A 17056-nucleotide genomic window follows, 5' to 3' on the forward strand; every position below is an offset into this window, starting at 1 on the left:
ACTCACTTTAGATACAAAGACACAATGAGATTGAAAACAAAAGAATGAAGAAATAAATTCCATGCAAAAAGTAACCAAATGAGGCCAGGCTTAGTGACTCATGCCTGTAATCCCAGCACTCTGGGAGGCTGAGGCGGGCAGATCCCTTGAGGTCGGGAGTTCAAGACCAGCCTGACCAACATGGAGAAACCCTGTCTGTACTAAAAATACAAAATTAGCCAGGCGTGGTGGTGCATGCCTGTAATCCCAGCTACACGGTAGGCTGAGGCAGGAGAATCGCTTGAACCCAGGAGGCAGAGGTTGCAGTGAGCTGAGATCGTGTTATTGCACTCCAGCCTGGGCAACAAGAGTGAAACTCTGTGTCAAAAAAAAAAAAAAAAAAATAGTAACCGAATGACATCAGGAGTGGCCATATGTTAGGCAAAATAGGTTTTAAGCCAAAAATGGTTATGAGAGACAAGGGAATTCTATACTGATGAAAAGTTTAATCCAACAAGAAGATATAACAATTTAAACATATATGCACCTAACAACAGAGCACCAAAACATATGAAGCAAGAAAGGGTAGAATTGAAGGGAGAAATAGAGTTTCACAGTGATCATTGGTGACCTCACTACCTCAACTTTATAACAATCAGAGACCAGATCAATAGGAAAGAGAGCACTTGAACAACATGATAATCCAACTAGATCTAATGGACATTTACAGATACCCACCCAACAACAGCAAAATACACATTCTTTTCAAGAGCATGTGGGACATTGTCCAGAGTATATAGTGTATTAGGCTGCAAAACAAGTATTAATGTTTTAAAAGATTGAAAGTATCCAAAGTGCTAAGTATTTTATAATCATCATGGAATGAAACTAGACATCAGTAACCAGGAAAACTCGAAAACTCACAAATATATGGAAAGTAAACACACTCTTAAACAATCACTGGTTGAAGATGAAATCATACAGGAAATTAGAAAACACTTTGAGATGAATGAAAATGAAAACACAACATACCAGAATTTATGGGATGCAGTTAAAGCAGTGCTCAGAGGGAAATGTATAGCTGTAAGCATCTACCTTTAAAAATAAGAAAGCCAGGAGTGGTGGCTCATGTCAACATCCCAGCATTTTGGGAGGCCGAAGCGGGAGGATCACCTGAGGTCAGGAGTTCAAGACCAGTCTAACCAACATGGCAAAAGCCCATTGCTACTAAAAATACAAAAATTAGCCAGGCATGGTGGTGTAGGCCTGTAATCCCAGCTACTTGGGAGGCTGGGGCAGGAGAATTCCTTGAACCTGGGAGAGGGAGGTTGCAGTGAGCCGAGATTGCACCACTGCATTCCAGCCTGGGTGACAGAGTGAGACTCCATCTCAAAAAATAAATAAAAATAAAAATTAAAAGAAAGCTCTCAAATCAGTCACCTAACTATACACTTTAAAGGATCTAGAAAAGAAGAGCTAAACCCAAGCTAGCAGAATACGGGAAACAAAGATTACAGTGAAAATAAATAAAGAATAGGAAAAGAAGAGAATAGGTAGAATTAAAAGTTTTTTACAGGTCAGCAAAATCGACAAGTTTTTAGCTAGATTTACTAAGAAAAAAAAAAAAAAGAAAACTCAAATAGCCAAAATCAGAATGAAAATGAGGACATTACTGTAACTTTACAGTAATTAAAGTGATTATAAGAGAATACTATAAACATAGGTACAGCAGCAAATTGAATAACCAAATGAAACGGCAAATCTCTAGAAACACAAAACCTACCAAGACTAAATCACAAATAAATAAAAAATATGGGTAAACTGGCCGGGCAAGGTGGCTCACGCCTATAATCCCAGCACTTTGGGAGGCCGAGGTGGGCAGATCACCTGAGGTCAGGAGTTCGAGACCAGCCTGGCCAACATGGTGAAATCCTGTCTCTACTAAAAATGCAAAAAATAGTTGGGCATGGTGGTAGGCACCTGCAATCCCAGCAACTCGGAGGCTGAGGCAGGAGAATCACTTGAACCCGGGAGGCGGAGGTTGCAGTGAACCGAGATTGCACCATTGCACTCCAGCCTGGGGGATGAGAGCAAGACTTCGTCTCAAAAAAAAAAAAAAAAGAAAATAGGGGTAAACCTATAACTAGTAAGAAGATTAAATTGCTAATTAAAATCCTCCCAACAAAGAAATACCCCTGACTGGGTGGCTTTACCAGTGACTTCTACCAGACATTTAAAGGAAAATTAATGCCAGTTTTTTGCAAACTCTTTCAAAAACTTGAAGAGGAGGAAATACTTTCCAACTCATTCTATGAGGCCAGCATTGCATTGATAACTAGAGCCAGACAAAGGCACTACAAGAAAACAACTGATCAATATTGTTTATAAACATTGATAAAAAATTCTTTTTTTTTTTGAGACGGAGTCTCGCTCTGTCGCCCAGGCTGGAGTGCAGTGGTGCGATCTTGGCTCACTGCAACCTCTGCCTCCCAGGTTCAACCAGTTCTCTGCCTCAGCCTCCCAAGTAGCTGGGATTATAGGCAAGTGCCACCACACCCGGCTAATTTTTGTATTTTTAGTAGAGACGGGGTTTCACCATCTTGGCCAGGCTGGTCTTGAACTCCTGACCTCGTGATCCACCTGCCTTGGCCTCCCAAAGTGCTGGGATTACAGGCGTGAGCCATCGCGCCCGGCCTGATAAAAAATTCTTAAGAAAACACTGCCAAACTGGCTGGTCACAGTGGCTCATGCTGGTAATCCCAGCACTTTGGGAGGCCAAAGCAGGTGGATCGCTTGAGCTCAAGAGTTCAAGACCAGCCTGGGCAACATAGTGAAACCCCATCTCTACCTAAAATACAAAAATTAGCTGGGTGTGGTGTTACATGCCTGTGGTTCCAGCTACTTGGGAGGCTGAGGTGAAAGGATCTGGGAAGTTGAGGCTGCAGTGGGCCATGATTGCATCACTGCACTGCAGCCTGGGTGACAGAGCAAGACATCATCTTATAAAATAAATAAATAAATATTTTAAAAAATTAAATTTACAAAAAGAGAAAACACTGCCAAATTGAACTTAGCAGAATGTTATTAAAAGGATTGTATAAGGCCAGGTGCGGTGCCTCACCCCTAAAATTCCAGCACTTTGGGAGGCTGAGGAAGGTGGGTCACTTGAGGTCAGGGGTTGGAGACCAGCCTGGCCAACATGGTGAAACTCTGTCTCTACTAAAAATACAAAAAAAAAAAATTAGCCGAGTGTGGTGGGGAGCGCCTATAATCCCAGCTGCTTTGGAGGCTGGGGCATGAGAATCGCCAGAACCGGGGAGGCGGGGGTTGCAGTGAGCCGTGATCGTGCCACTGCACTCCAGCCTGGACGACAAAGCGAGCCTCCATCTCAAAAAAACAAAAAGAAAATGACAACACCAAATGTTGCAGAGGATATGGATTAATGAAAAGTCTCATATATTGTTGGTGGAACTGTAAACTAGTAGCAACCACACTGACAGACAGTTTGACAGTTTCTTAAAGAGTTAGTTGTACACCTCCCATACTGTACATAATTCTATATATTCCTAGGCATTTACTCAAGAGAAATTAAAAATATACATCTACACAAAGACTTGAACACAAGTATTCAAAGCAGCTTTATTCCTAAAAGTACAAAACTGTACACAGCCCAGATGTCTGTACCCAGAAGAGTGGAAAATAAATGATGGTATATCCATATAGTGGGATAGTACTCAGAACAAAATATATGTAGAATCATGAATGAGTGTCAAAAAATATGCTGAGTGAAAAAAATTGGACCCAAAAAACATATACACATGGTCTGTGACTTACAATGGTTTGACTTGGGATTTTTTCAACTTTATGATAGAACAAAAGCAATATGCATTCAGTAGAAACTGTACTTCAAGTACCCATAAAACCCTCCCGTTTTTCAATTTCAGTAGCGTATCCAATAAATTACACGAGAAATTCAACACTTTATTACAAAATAGGGTTTGTGTTCAATAATTTTGCCAAACTGAAGGCTAATGTAAGTGTTCTGAGCATGTTTAAGACAGGCTAAGCTAAGGCTTGGCACCGTGGCTCACACCTGTAATCCCAACACTTTGGGAGACTGAGGCGGGAGGATCACTTGAGCCCAGGAGATCAAGACCAGCCTGAGCAATGTAGCAAGATCCCATTTCTACAAAATTAAAAAAAAAAATTAGTCAAGTGTGCTGGCATGCATCTGTAGTCCCAGCTATTGTGGAGGCTGAGGTGAGAGGATCACTTGAGGCCAGGAGGTTGAGGCTGCAGTGAGCCATGATGGTGCCACTGCACTCCAGCTTGGGTGACAAAGCAAGACCCTGTTTTCTTAAAAAACAAACAAATAAATAAATAAATAAATAAATAAAAGTGTATAAATTTGTTTCATTTCTGCAGTTGCACTAGTTACATTTCTAGCACTCGGTAGCTCTACCGGCTGCCATACTGAACAATCTGCATTGGCAGATTAAGAAGTTTCATCATCACAGAAAGTTCAACTGGGCAGTGCTGTTTCGGAAGGTCCCTTGGGCACTGGGCCTCTGCTGCTCATTAGCAGACCCTTTGTTGGCTTTTTTTCCTTTCCCTGCCTCCCTCTCTTACCCATGCTTCCTGGCATCTCCTCCCATGTAGAAGTTCTGCACCTACAGCATTGTCTTAAGGTAAGAAGAACCTCAGCGAGTGCATTGAGTGATATTGGTGTGAGGTGGGGGCAGCTGGGGTGGCTCCAAGGCACAGTGGCCCTGCCAGCTGTTCCTACCCAAAACCATCACCATGAAGGAGCTGAGGGACTGTGTTCCTGCCGTCACCTCTCCAAAAGTGACAGGTAAAGGGACGGGCAGAGATTGCACAGGAAGGTCAACAATCCTGAGATCTGGTGCCGAGCAGTACAGCCCCTCCAGTTCTAAGTGGTGGGATTGGGAAGTCAGAGGCCCTGGTCATCCCTTCCCCACCCGCCTCCCACCTAAAACTCCCACCCACCCCTCTCTGCAGCCAAGCACTGATGTCCTACATCCCCCTGAGCCTAGGATGGGAACTCCCTCCTAAGGAACCTCCACATTCCCAAGGAGGACATGGAGACTCCAAAAAAGGAAGTGATTCCACAGAGTCCACACAGCTGCTGAGAAGTCAGCTGGCTCCTGGCACCTACGTCCTGGCTGGACCCTACCCCCCAGGCTTGAGGGCTGAGGCAAGGATCATGGGAGTTTCAGGTAATACCAGGCTCAAGGCCCCCCATGCCGGAAGGGGCTGGCACCTCCCTGCTGGGGATCTTTTCTAGAGCCCCAGGGCCTCCTAGCGGGGGAAAAAAGCAGTGAGCCGGCTGGTCCCACTTCCCTGGTCCGTGGCCTTCACTCAGCTGAAAGGCACGTTGTTCTAGAAGCCCTGAGCGGGCTTCTTCATGGACAGCATTTGCAACAGTGACAGGGTGTAAGGGGGAGATTCGGGGACAGGGTATTTGGAACATCTCACCCTTCACCCTCACATTCCCTCCCTCCCTTGAGTGTCCAGAGCAGGGCTGAATGGGTGGCAATTGGAGACTTCACAGTCATGTATGTTTCCACCCCCCAGGGCACCATCAAAAGTAAATTAACATTTTTTCCATTTCCCCTTTATTGCAAACACGTTGAATACTGTTGCACAAACTCCGTCTCTCCCCTGGCTTCCTTACTCCCTGGTTTCCTGGCCTGGGCTTCCAGGGCAGGGCTGGCTAAGGGTGAGAAGGTAGGTCTCATGCCCCTCCCTGGGCTCCAAGACCCTGCTGCTCCCAGAGACACAGCCAAGTGTCTGGTCCCCTGACTATTCCTCCTCCCTTCCCTCGGCTGCCAGCCCTCCTGGCTCCCAGGCCCTCACCCACCCTGCCCTCTCCCATGGAGTTAAGAATCCTGGAGGAGCAAAAGTTTTCCACACTTACCAGTGCTCAGAAACATTGAGAACTTGGACCTGCTAGGGCCCAGGGCTGGGAGTGCAGCCTGGACTCAGATGGCACCATTTCAGGAGGGTCCCGAGAGAGAGGACTACGACCCTCAGGGAATCATTCATTCATTATTCATGCATTCTTTCATTTGTTTGTTCAGTAAACTCTTTCCTTTTTTTTTTTTTTTTTTTTTTTTGAGACAGGGTCTCACTCTGTCACCCAGGCTGGAGTGCAGTGGCGAGATCTCGGCTCACCGTAACCTCCGCCTCTGGGGCTCAAGCGATTCTCCTGCCTCAGCCACCAGAGTAGTTGGGATTACAAGAATGTTCCACTACGTTTGGTTAATTTTTTGTATTTTTAGTAGAGACGGGGTTTCACCATGTTGGCCAGGCTGGTCTCGAACTCCTGGCCTCAAGTGATCCACCCACCTGGGCCTCCCACAGTGCTGGGATTATAGGCGTGAGCCACTGCACCCAGCCTTGTTCAGTAAATTCTTGCTCTCCCTCTGCTCCAAGCCTGCAGAGAGAGCAGAAGGATCAGGCACAGCCTTGCTCTCAAAGAGGTCCCAATGCAGCGGGGGACACCGTGGGGCAGCGGTGGCATCCGGCATGGTAAGTAAAGGGTGCCACGGGAATGGGAAAGATCCTGGGGCGCTTCACCAAGGAGGAGTTGAGAAACTATAGAGAAAACATAGCCACTAAAACACCAGATGGCCAGGAGTCAGGGTGCGTTAATGGCTATCAAAAACACCAGATGCCCAGGGTAAGACAGGGAGCCCCCCCACCCACCCACAATGTTCCCGGAACTAAAGCAGAAAAACATTTCCAGGAAATACCTCCTCCCGCCTATAAGCCCCCTGACCAACCAGTATGAGCCAGCTAGCTCAGACCATAATTAGAACCAATCAGTTGCTTCCAAACTTCGCGCCCTAAAACTGTTCAAATGTGTGACCCAATCAGCTTATTGTAACCTCCCCCTGTTTGAATTTGTGGTTTTTGCCTTTATAAGCAGTCTGTAACAGTCATTCGGGGTCTCCTGGCCTCATGTGCTGGGGACCCTAGCGCGCTAGTAATAAATAGTGTCTCTTTGCTGTGATCTCCGTGTCGTGTGGTCTCTGGCGGCGGCCCCGTCCCGAAGCAGGAATCTTGAGTAAGGTTCCAACATTTGGGGGCTCGTCCGGGATTGGTCGCCGCCTGACGACCCCCGACCCGCACGGCGAAGACCCACTCGGCCCGGGCCATCGACTGACGACCAGGCACCCTCAGGTACTTTCGTTTTGTTTTGATCGTCTATCTGCGTTGCCGGCTAAACCGGATGAGTACTCAGTCTGTATAAGTGTGGAAGGGGGGCAGACGTGCCCGGCACCTTCCCACTTACGCCCCGGGGGACGCCCTGGCGGTTGTCTGGAGGAAGACTGACGATTCCGTCAATCTCCTCACATCTGAAGGCAGGTTCTCCCTGCCATCTGAATCCTTCGTAGGACTGTGGCGCCGATCTCTCGCCGCGCGGCTTCTCTGTGTGTGTATAGTCTCTGTTTTTACCGTTGTCTTGTTTGCCTGTGCATTGGAATCTGTAGACACGACTATGGGACAGACACTGACGACTCCTCTATCTTTGACCCTGGCTCACTTCCCTGACGTACGGGCACGAGCCCACAATCTCTCTGTGGAAATTCGCAAAGGGCGATAGCAAGCCTTCTGCTCTTCTGAATGGCCCACCCTCGGCGTTGGGTGGCCCCAAGGTGGGACCTTTGACCTCTCAATTATCTTACAGGTCAAGATAAAAGTGATGGATCCAGGGCCACGCGGCCATCCTGACCAGGTGGCCTATGTCCTCACCTGGGAAGACCTGGTTCGGGATCCCCCCCCTTGGGTGAAGCCCTTCCTCCCCTCAGCTCCCCCTTCCCAGTCGACCCTCCTCGCATTGGAAGCCCCCCGAAACCAGACCCCGGTCCCCCTGAAACCTGTCCTCCCGGATGAGGGTCAGAGGGACCTCCTCCTCCTAGACCCCCTCCCTCCTCCGCCTCCTACTCTTTCTCCAACCTCTTCTTCCACCCCCTCTCTGATCCCATCCCCCTCTCCGGCCCCACCCGAACTCACCCCTCAGACCCCGCCTCAGACACCCCGCCTCCGCTTACGGCGGGCCAAGGACCCTGGCGACCAGTCCACCTGGCAGTCCTCCCTTTTTCCCCTCCGCACCGTAAATCGCACGGTCCAGTATTGGCCCTTCTCGGCCTCAGATCTCTACAATTGGAAGACCCATAACCCCCCCTTCTCCCAAGACCCGCAGGCCCTGACTTCTCTGATAGAATCTATTCTCCTCACTCACCAACCCACCTGGGATGACTGCCAACAGCTCTTACAGGTTCTTCTGACCACAGAAGAGAGGCAACGAGTCCTCCTCGAGGCTCGGAAAAATGTGCCAGGGCCAGGAGGATTCCCGACCCAGCTCCCCAACGAGATAGATGAGGGATTTCCCCTCGCCCGCCCAGATTGGGACTATGAAACAGCAACAGGTAGGGAGAGTCTCCGAATCTATCGCCAGGCTCTGTTGGCAGGTCTCAAAGGGGCCGGAAAGCGCCCCACCAATTTGGCTAAGGTAAGAACTATTACTCAGGAAAAGAGCGAAAGCCCAGCAGCCTTCATGGAAAGGCTCCTAGAGGGATTTCGAATGTACACTCCATTCGATCCCGAGGCCCCAGAGCACAAGGCCACCGTAGCTATGTCATTCATAGACCAGGCAGCGCTAGACATAAAGGGAAAGCTCCAAAGATTGGACGGGATCCAGACCTATGGACTGCAAGAACTAGTTAGAGAGGCAGAAAAGGTTTATAACAAAAGAGAGACTACTGAGGAAAAAGAAGCTAGGCTGGCAAAGGAACAGGAGGAACGAGAAAATCGACGAGATCGTAAGAGGGATAGGCATTTAACTAAAATCCTGGCAGCAGTAGTGACAGGGAAAGGGCCAGAGAGAGAGGGGGGAGAACGAAGGCACCCAAAGGTGGATAAAGACCAATGTGCCTATTGTAAAGAACGAGGACATTGGATTAAAGATTGTCCTAAACGCCCTAAGGACCGGAAGAAACCCGCCCCCGTCCTGACCCTGGGAGAAGACAGCGATTAGGGGCGTCAGGGCTCTGAAGCTCCCCCCGAGCCCCGGTTAACCCTTTCTATAGGGGGGCGCCCCACCACCTTTCTAGTGGACACCGGGGCCCAACATTCAGTTTTGACAAAAGCCGACGGGCCCCTTTCATCCCGCACCTCTTGGGTCCAAGGAGCAACAGGAGGAAAGCTGCACAAGTGGACCACCCACCGAACAGTAAACCTTGGGAGAGGTATGGTGACTCATTCATTCTTAGTAATACCTGAATGCCCATATCCCCTTCTGGGGCGGGATCTGTTGACCAAGCTCGGAGCCCAGATACATTTCTCGAAGAGAGGGGCCCAGGTGCTGGGTGAGGATGGTCGGCCTATCCAAATTCTGACCGTATCCTTGCAAGATGAGTACCGGCTTTTCGAGACTCCTATTTTCACCAGCCCTCCTGATAATTGGCTGCAAGAATTTCCCCAGGCTTGGGCAGAGACAGGGGGACTTGGACTGGCAAAATTTCAAACCCCGATTATAGTTGACCTCAAACCCACCGCAGTGCCCGTGTCCATTAAGCAATACCCCATGAGCCGAGAAGCCCGTATGGGCATCCAACAGCATGTTAATAAATTTCTGGAATTAGGGGTCCTACGGCCATGCCGCTCACCTTGGAATACGCCACTCCTTCCAGTAAAGAAACCTGGTACCCAAGATTATAGGCCCGTCCAGGACTTGAGGGAAATTAATAAGAGAACCATGGACATACATCCCACAGTCCCCAACCCTTACAACCTGCTCAGTACCTTGAGACCAGACCACAACTGGTATACAGTACTAGACCTAAAAGATGCATTCTTTTGCTTACCCCTGGCTCCCCAAAGCCAAGAGCTTTTTGCTTTTGAATGGAGGGACCCTGAGAGGGGAATCTCAGGCCAATTAACTTGGACTCGGCTTCCCCAAGGGTTCAAGAATTCTCCTACCCTCTTTGACGAGGCTCTTCACCGGGACTTGACTGATTTTCGCACCCAGCACCCAGATTTAACTCTGCTCCAGTATGTAGATGACCTTCTCCTGGCCGCCCCCACTAAGGAAGCCTGCCTACAGGGCACCAGGCAACTGCTCCGGGAGCTCGGTGAAAAAGGATACCGAGCATCTGCCAAAAAAGCGCAAATCTGCCAGACTAAGGTAACCTACCTGGGATACATCTTAAGTGAAGGAAAAAGGTGGCTCACCCCTGGGCGGATAGAGACTGTAGCCCGCATTCCGCCACCTCGGAGTCCCAAGGAGGTGCGTGAGTTTCTGGGGACTGCTGGGTTCTGCCGCCTGTGGATACCCGGTTTTGCTGAGTTGGCAGCCCCCCTTTATGCCCTCACCAAAGGGAACAACCCCTTTACCTGGCTGGAGGAACACCAACAGGCCTTCGAAACTTTAAAGAAGGCACTCCTCTCTGCCCCAGCCCTCGGGCTACCTGACACATCCAAGCCTTTTACCCTCTATGCAGACGAGAGACGGGGGATAGCCAAAGGGGTCTTAACCCAAAAACTGGGGCCCTGGAAGAGACCGGTAGCCTACTTATCTAAGAAACTGGACCCTGTGGCGGCTGGGTGGCCCCCTTGCCTCCGCATTATGGCAGCCACCGCTATGCTAGTCAAAGACTCTGCTAAGTTAACCCTTGAGCAACCATTGACTGTCATTACCCCGCACACCTTGGAGGCCATAGTGCGACAGCCCCCGGACCGTTGGATCACCAACGCTCGTCTAACCCACTACCAAGCCCTCCTACTAGACACGGACCGCGTCCGCTTTGGCCCTCCGGTCACTCTGAATCCTGCCACCTTGCTACCTGTACCGGAGGTCCCGCTGAGCCCCCACGACTGTCGACAAGTGCTGGCGGAGACCCACGGGACTCGTGAAGACCTCCAGGACTACGAACTCCCAGACGCAGACCATACTTGGTACACAGACGGTAGCAGCTTCATGGACGCAGGTACCCGGAGGGCGGGGGCGGCGGTAGTGGATGGACATGCCACGATATGGGCGCAGGCACTGCCTCCCGGAACGTCTGCTCAAAAGGCTGAACTAATTGCTCTAACAAAGGCCTTAGAGCTATCGCAGGGAAAAAAGGCTAACATCTACACAGACAGTCGGTATGCCTTTGCGACAGCCCACACCCATGGGAGCATTTACGAGAGGCGAGGTCTCCTAACATCAGAAGGAAAAGAAATCAAAAATAAGGCCGAAATAATCGCCTTATTAAAGGCCCTCTTCCTCCCTAAAAAGGTGGCCATAATTCATTGTCCTGGACATCAAAAAGGACATGACCCCGTCGCCCAAGGTAACAGGCAAGCTGACCAAGCGGCCAGGCAGGTTGCTAGAATAGAGACATTGACCTTAATTTCGGAAACCAAAAAGGCTGACCGGATACCCCCTTCCACAAGTTATACCTATACACCAGAGGACCGGGAAGAGGCAATAGCCTTAGGAGCCACGGAAAACCAAGAGACTAAAAATTGGGAAAAATACGGGAAAACAGTCCTCCCACAAAAACAGGCCATGGCCATGGTGCAGCAGATGCACGCCTGGACACATTTAAGTAGTGGGAAACTAAAACTGCTCATTGAAAAGACTGACTTCCTAATCCCCAGGGTCGGCACCCTCCTGGAACAAATAACGCTCGCTTGCAAGGCCTGCCAACAAGTAAACGCCGGGGCCACGCGAGTCCCGGCGGGGATAAGGACACGGGGCAACCGCCCTGGGACCTATTGGGAAGTAGATTTTACTGAAATAAAGCCTCACCATGCGGGGTATAAATATTTGTTAGTATTTATAGACACATTTTCAGGATGGGTAGAAGCCTACCCCACCCGGCAAGAAACGGCCCACATAGTGGCCAAGAAAATATTAGAAGAAATTTTCCCCAGGTTTGGACTCCCCAAGGTAATCGGGTCAGACAATGGGCCAGCCTTCGTCTCCCAGGTAAGTCAGGGACTTGCCAGGATACTGGGGATTAATTGGAAACTTCATTGTGCTTATAGGCCCCAGAGTTCAGGACAGGTAGAACGGGTAAACAGAACTATCAAAGAGACCTTAGCAAAATTGACCTTAGAGACTGGCTTAAAAGATTGGAGACGTCTCCTATCCCTAGCTCTCTTGAGGGCCCGAAATACGCCTAATCGCTTTGGGCTCACCCCTTATGAAATCCTCTACGGGGGACCACCTCCCTTGTCAACCTTGCTTGATTCTTTCTCCCCCTCTAACCCTAAAACTGACTTGCAGGCTCGGCTAAAAGGACTACAGGCGGTGCAAGCCCAAATTTGGGCTCCTTTGGCGGAACTGTACCAGCCTGGACACCCACAAACCAGTCACCCTTTCCAAGTGGGAGACTCCGTCTATGTCAGACGACATCGCTCCCAAGGATTAGAACCCCGGTGGAAGGGACTGTACATCGTTCTCCTCACCACACCCACTGCCGTGAAAGTTGACGGGGTCGCCGCCTGGATCCACGCATCCCACGTAAAAGCTGCTCCGAAGGTGCCAGGATCAGCATCGCCTGAGAAATGGAGACTTCGTCGCTCCAGGGACCCCCTCAAGATAAGACTCGCCCGTGTCTAACCCCCCACCTACTGTTAGCTCTTTTCCTTCCCTGGGTTATCGGAAGCAGCAACCCCCATCAGCCCTATCGATTGACTTGGCAAATAACTAATTTTGAAACCCATGAAGTCCTCAACGAGACTTCACATGTAGCCCCTTTAAACACCTGGTTCCCTGACCTCTACTTCAATCTTGACAAAATAGCCATGATAGATGAAATGGAGGGTGGCGAGTGGAGAAAGCAAGCGAGAAGGGTCTCCCTAAGTCGAAACGGGTTTTATGTCTGCCCTGGATTCCGGACGGGACCGATGAAAAAGACCTGTGGTGAAATAATGTCCCTGTACTGTGCAAGTTGGTCATGTGTAACTACTAATGATGGGGAATGGAAATGGGAAACCCAACCCTGGTATTTGACCATGTCCTATGTCCAGCCCTGCACCAGGACACGGTATTCGGCCACCTGTAACTTAATCCGTGTCAAATTTGAGGAGGCCGCAAAAACTGACCCCCGTTGGACAACCGGACTAATTTGGGGCCTAAATTTATACCAAACTCCGGCATCTGGACTCCCTATCCAAATTAGGCTACTAGTTAACCCGGTCTCAGCCTCGGTCCCGGTAGGGCCAAACCCGGTTCTAACAGGGAGAGCACCTTCTTAGTCAGGGAGCCAGCAAAAAGTCCCGACCACCGTTTCCCCGTCTCCTCCACCATCCGAATCCCCATCGGCACTCCCGAGGGCCCCATCAACGCTCCCGGGGACCACCGGCCTGCCTCCCGACCCGGAAACAAGCAACAGACTCTTCAACCTCGTCAGAGGCGCTTACCTCGCCCTGAACCAGACAACGCCTGAATCCACCACCTCCTGCTGGCTCTGCCTGGCCACAGGCCCCCCTTACTATGAAGGTATTGCCTCTGTTGGTAATCTTACTAACTCCACTAGTCATTCTGGATGTGCATGGGACCAGCACAAGAAACTTACCCTAGCAGAAGTGTCAGGGTCGGGAACCTGTATAGGCCGGGTGCCCCCCAGTCACCAACATCTCTGTAATAAAACCCTGGCAGTACCCAGAACTAGTCACTATCTAATACCCTCCGGGCCAGACTGGTGGGCTTGCAAAACTGGACTTACCCCTTGTGTATCCGCAGCTGTCTTCAACAACAGTGAAGATTACTGTATATTAGTACAAGTTGTGCCCCGAGTTTATTATCAAACTGGAGAGTCTTTTGAATCCCAGTTTGAGCAAAGATACCTCACTAGAATAAAGAGAGAACCTGTCTCCCTCACCCTCGCTGTTATGCTAGGATTAGGAGTAGCGGCTGGGGTCGGGACAGGAACCGCGGCATTAGTGCGTGGCAGCTACCACCTACAACAACTCAGGGCAGCCGTAGATGAAGACCTCAGGGCCATAGAACACTCCATTACCAAACTTGAAGAATCTCTAACCTCCCTGTCCGAAGTAGTACTCCAAAATCGACGGGGACTGGACATAATTTTTCTAAAAGAGGGCGGGCTCTGTGCAGCCCTTAAAGAGCAGTGTTGCTTTTACGCTGATCATTCAGGAGTAGTTAAAGATTCTATGGCAAAACTTAGAAAAAGACTAGATGATAGACAAAGAGAGAGAGAATCCCAACAAAGCTGGTTTGAAACCTGGTACAACCAATCCCCCTGGTTTAGTACTCTCATCTCCACCATCCTAGGGCCCCTGATCCTGCTTATGCTCATTTTAACTTTCGGGCCCTGCATTTTTAACCGCTTGCTTACCCTAATTAAAGATAAATTAAACATAGTGCATGCCATGGTCCTGACTTAGCGGTACCAGGCAGTCAAGACTGACGAAGAGACTCAAGATTGAGCCTCTAAGTCACAAAAAGAGGAGGGAATGAGAAACTATAGAGAAAACATAGCCACTAAAACACCAGATGGCCAGGAGTCAGGGTGCGTTAATGGCTATCAAAAACACCAGATGCCCAGGGTAAGACAGGGAGCCCCCCCCCCCCACCCACAATGTTCCCGGAACTAAAGCAGAAAAACATTTCCAGGAAATACCTCCTCCCGCCTATAAGCCCCCTGACCAACCAGTATGAGCCAGCTAGCTCAGACCATAATTAGAACCAATCAGTTGCTTCCAAACTTCGCGCCCTAAAACTGTTCAAATGTGTGACCCAATCAGCTTATTGTAACCTCCCCCTGTTTGAATTTGTGGTTTTTGCCTTTATAAGCAGTCTGTAACAGTCATTCGGGGTCTCCTGGCCTCATGTGCTGGGGACCCTAGCGCGCTAGTAATAAATAGTGTCTCTTTGCTGTGATCTCCGTGTCGTGTGGTCTCTGGCGGCGGCCCCGTCCCGAAGCAGGAATCTTGAGTAAGGTTCCAACAGAGTCTTTTGACTTGGCAAGGTGGTTTGTGGAATAGTGAAGGAAGGTTCATTACAGGCAGCAGTGATGGTCGGGAGAAGATGGAGTGAGGATCAGTGAGGCACCGTTAGGAGTGATGAACCCGGGGAGTTGGACGGAACATAAGGTCTGGCTGGAAAGGTGGGAAAGGACCAGGCCACAGAGGGCCCGGCGGGGCCTGGAGGGCAGTGGGAAGCCAGCAAAGGGCATTGAGCTAAAGAGGGGCACAGTCAGGTTTGCATGAGAAGGAGTTCATGCAAGCCTTTGGCTCCCTATGGAGAACCAGCCGGAGGGGCAGGGCCCAGGAGCTGGTGACGTGGATGTCACGATACCCCGGCCAAATAGTGTGAGTTTAGGGTGAAGCCAGTGGCAGTAGGGAGAGAATGAAGTCGGAATCTCGTGGATTGGCCTTGGTCTACCAATGGGACAGAGGGTGGAGGGGAGGGGGAGGGCGGAGCCTCCGATGATGCCAGCATCACTCTCTGGGTGCTTTGATAGGCGTCAGGGCCCTTCTCTCAATGAGGGGAACAACAGGGCTGGGGGATCAGTTAGCCCTGGACTTAGGGGTGTGTGGGCCTGTGGGTCCCCAGGTGGAGGTGTCAGCCTGGTTCCGGACATGCTGGCCTGGAGCCCTGTTGAGGACGAGGCTGGTGACCCAGGGAGAGTATGGTGTCAAGCCACAGGGTGGAGGAATGGCTCAGAAAGAGGACCTTGAGGCCCTGGGTGCGGCAGCTCATGCCTGTAATCCCAGCACTTTGGGAGGCCGAGGCGGGCGGATCACTTGAGATCAGAAGGTCAAGACCAGCCTGGCCAACATGGTGAAACCTTGTCTCTACTAAAAAGACAAAGATAAGCCGGGCACGGTGGCGTGCACCAGTCATCCCAGCTACCCAGGAGGCTGAGGTAGGTCAATCACTTGAACCTGGGAGGCGGAGGTTGCAGTGAGCTGAAATTGTGCCACAGCACTCCAGCCTGAGCAACAGAGCGAGACCCTGTCTCAAAAAAAAAAGGACCTCGAGAAAGGGTCTGAGATGAGATCTGAGGGCCACTCACATGAAAGGGATGGGCAAGAGGAGCTCAGAGGAAGGCTCTGGAAGAGAGGCAGGAAGAGAGACCGTCATGGGCAGGGGCTTTGCCGCAAGAGGTTCCACAGTGGCTTGGCCCACATGTCAGGGAGGAGGAGCGACCATTCAGTAACAAGAGTTACTGCAGCCCCTGTCTGTCCATCCATCTGGGGAGGACTGGGGACAAAAGCCAGGCTGGAGAGAGTTTTGGAGAGAGTGGGTCGTGAGAAAGTGAGGGATTAGAAGTGTAGATGACTCTGGCTGGGCACGGTGGCTCACGCCTATAATCCCAGCACTTTGTAGACAACTGGCCAGGCGCAATGGCTCACATCTGTAATCCTAGCACTTTGGGAGGCTGAGGCAGGAGGATCACCTGAGGTCAGGAGTTTGAGACCAGCCTGGGCAACATGGTGAAACCCTGTCTTTACTAAAAATACAAAAATTACAGGGGTGTGGTAGCGAACGCCTGTAATTTCAGCTACTCAGGAGGCTGACGCAGGAGTATCACTTACATCTGGGAGTCGGAGGTTGCAGTGAGCTGAGATCGCACCACCATACTTCAGCGTGGGTAACAAAGCGAGACTGTCTCAAAAAAAAAAATAATAAAGTGTAGATGACTCTTTGAAGCACCTTGGCTGGGGAGAGATAGAGCTGGGTGGGGCTGGACGTGGGCCTTACAAGGGACTTTAAAATATATATATATATTTTTCTTGAGTCAGGGTCTCACTGTTGCCCAGGTTGGAGTGCAGTGGTGCAATCATAGCTCATTGCAGCCTCAAACTCCTGGGCTCAAGCTATCCTCTCGCTTCTGGCCCCCAAGTAGCTGGGATTACAAGTGCCTAACACCATGCCTGGCTAATTTTTATATTTTTGTAGAGACTGGGTTTTACCATGTTGCCCAGGCTAGTCTCAAACTCTAATCTCAAGCAATCTGCCTGCTTCAGCCTCCCAAAGTGCTGGGATTACAGGCGTGAGTCATCCAGTGTGGCCAAGGGACTTTTA

General features: G+C 50.2%; 1 protein-coding gene across 3 annotated transcripts in view; it reads left to right on the forward strand.

The window, feature by feature from the left end:
* The window catches only part of KCTD7 (potassium channel tetramerization domain containing 7), a 46157-nt gene extending 31252 nt beyond the window's left edge, over positions 1 to 14905 (forward strand). Inside the window, exons 2-4 of one of the 3 annotated variants that reach the window (XM_063605764.1) lie at positions 4999 to 5216; positions 6436 to 6531; positions 7497 to 14905. In XM_063605764.1, the coding sequence (XP_063461834.1) occupies positions 9257 to 12619 (3363 nt within the window). In that variant the 5' untranslated portion in view covers positions 4999 to 5216; positions 6436 to 6531; positions 7497 to 9256 and the 3' untranslated portion in view covers positions 12620 to 14905. The remainder of the gene's footprint in view (positions 1 to 4998; positions 5217 to 6435; positions 6532 to 7496) is intronic. The other 2 variants (XM_034964208.3, XM_063605765.1) reach the window with 2 other exon arrangements.
* Positions 14906 to 17056: the final 2151 nt, after the last annotated feature.

Source organism: Pan paniscus, chromosome 6 (genome assembly GCF_029289425.2).
Source record: "Pan paniscus chromosome 6, NHGRI_mPanPan1-v2.0_pri, whole genome shotgun sequence".
Taxonomy (NCBI): Eukaryota; Metazoa; Chordata; class Mammalia; order Primates; family Hominidae; genus Pan; species Pan paniscus.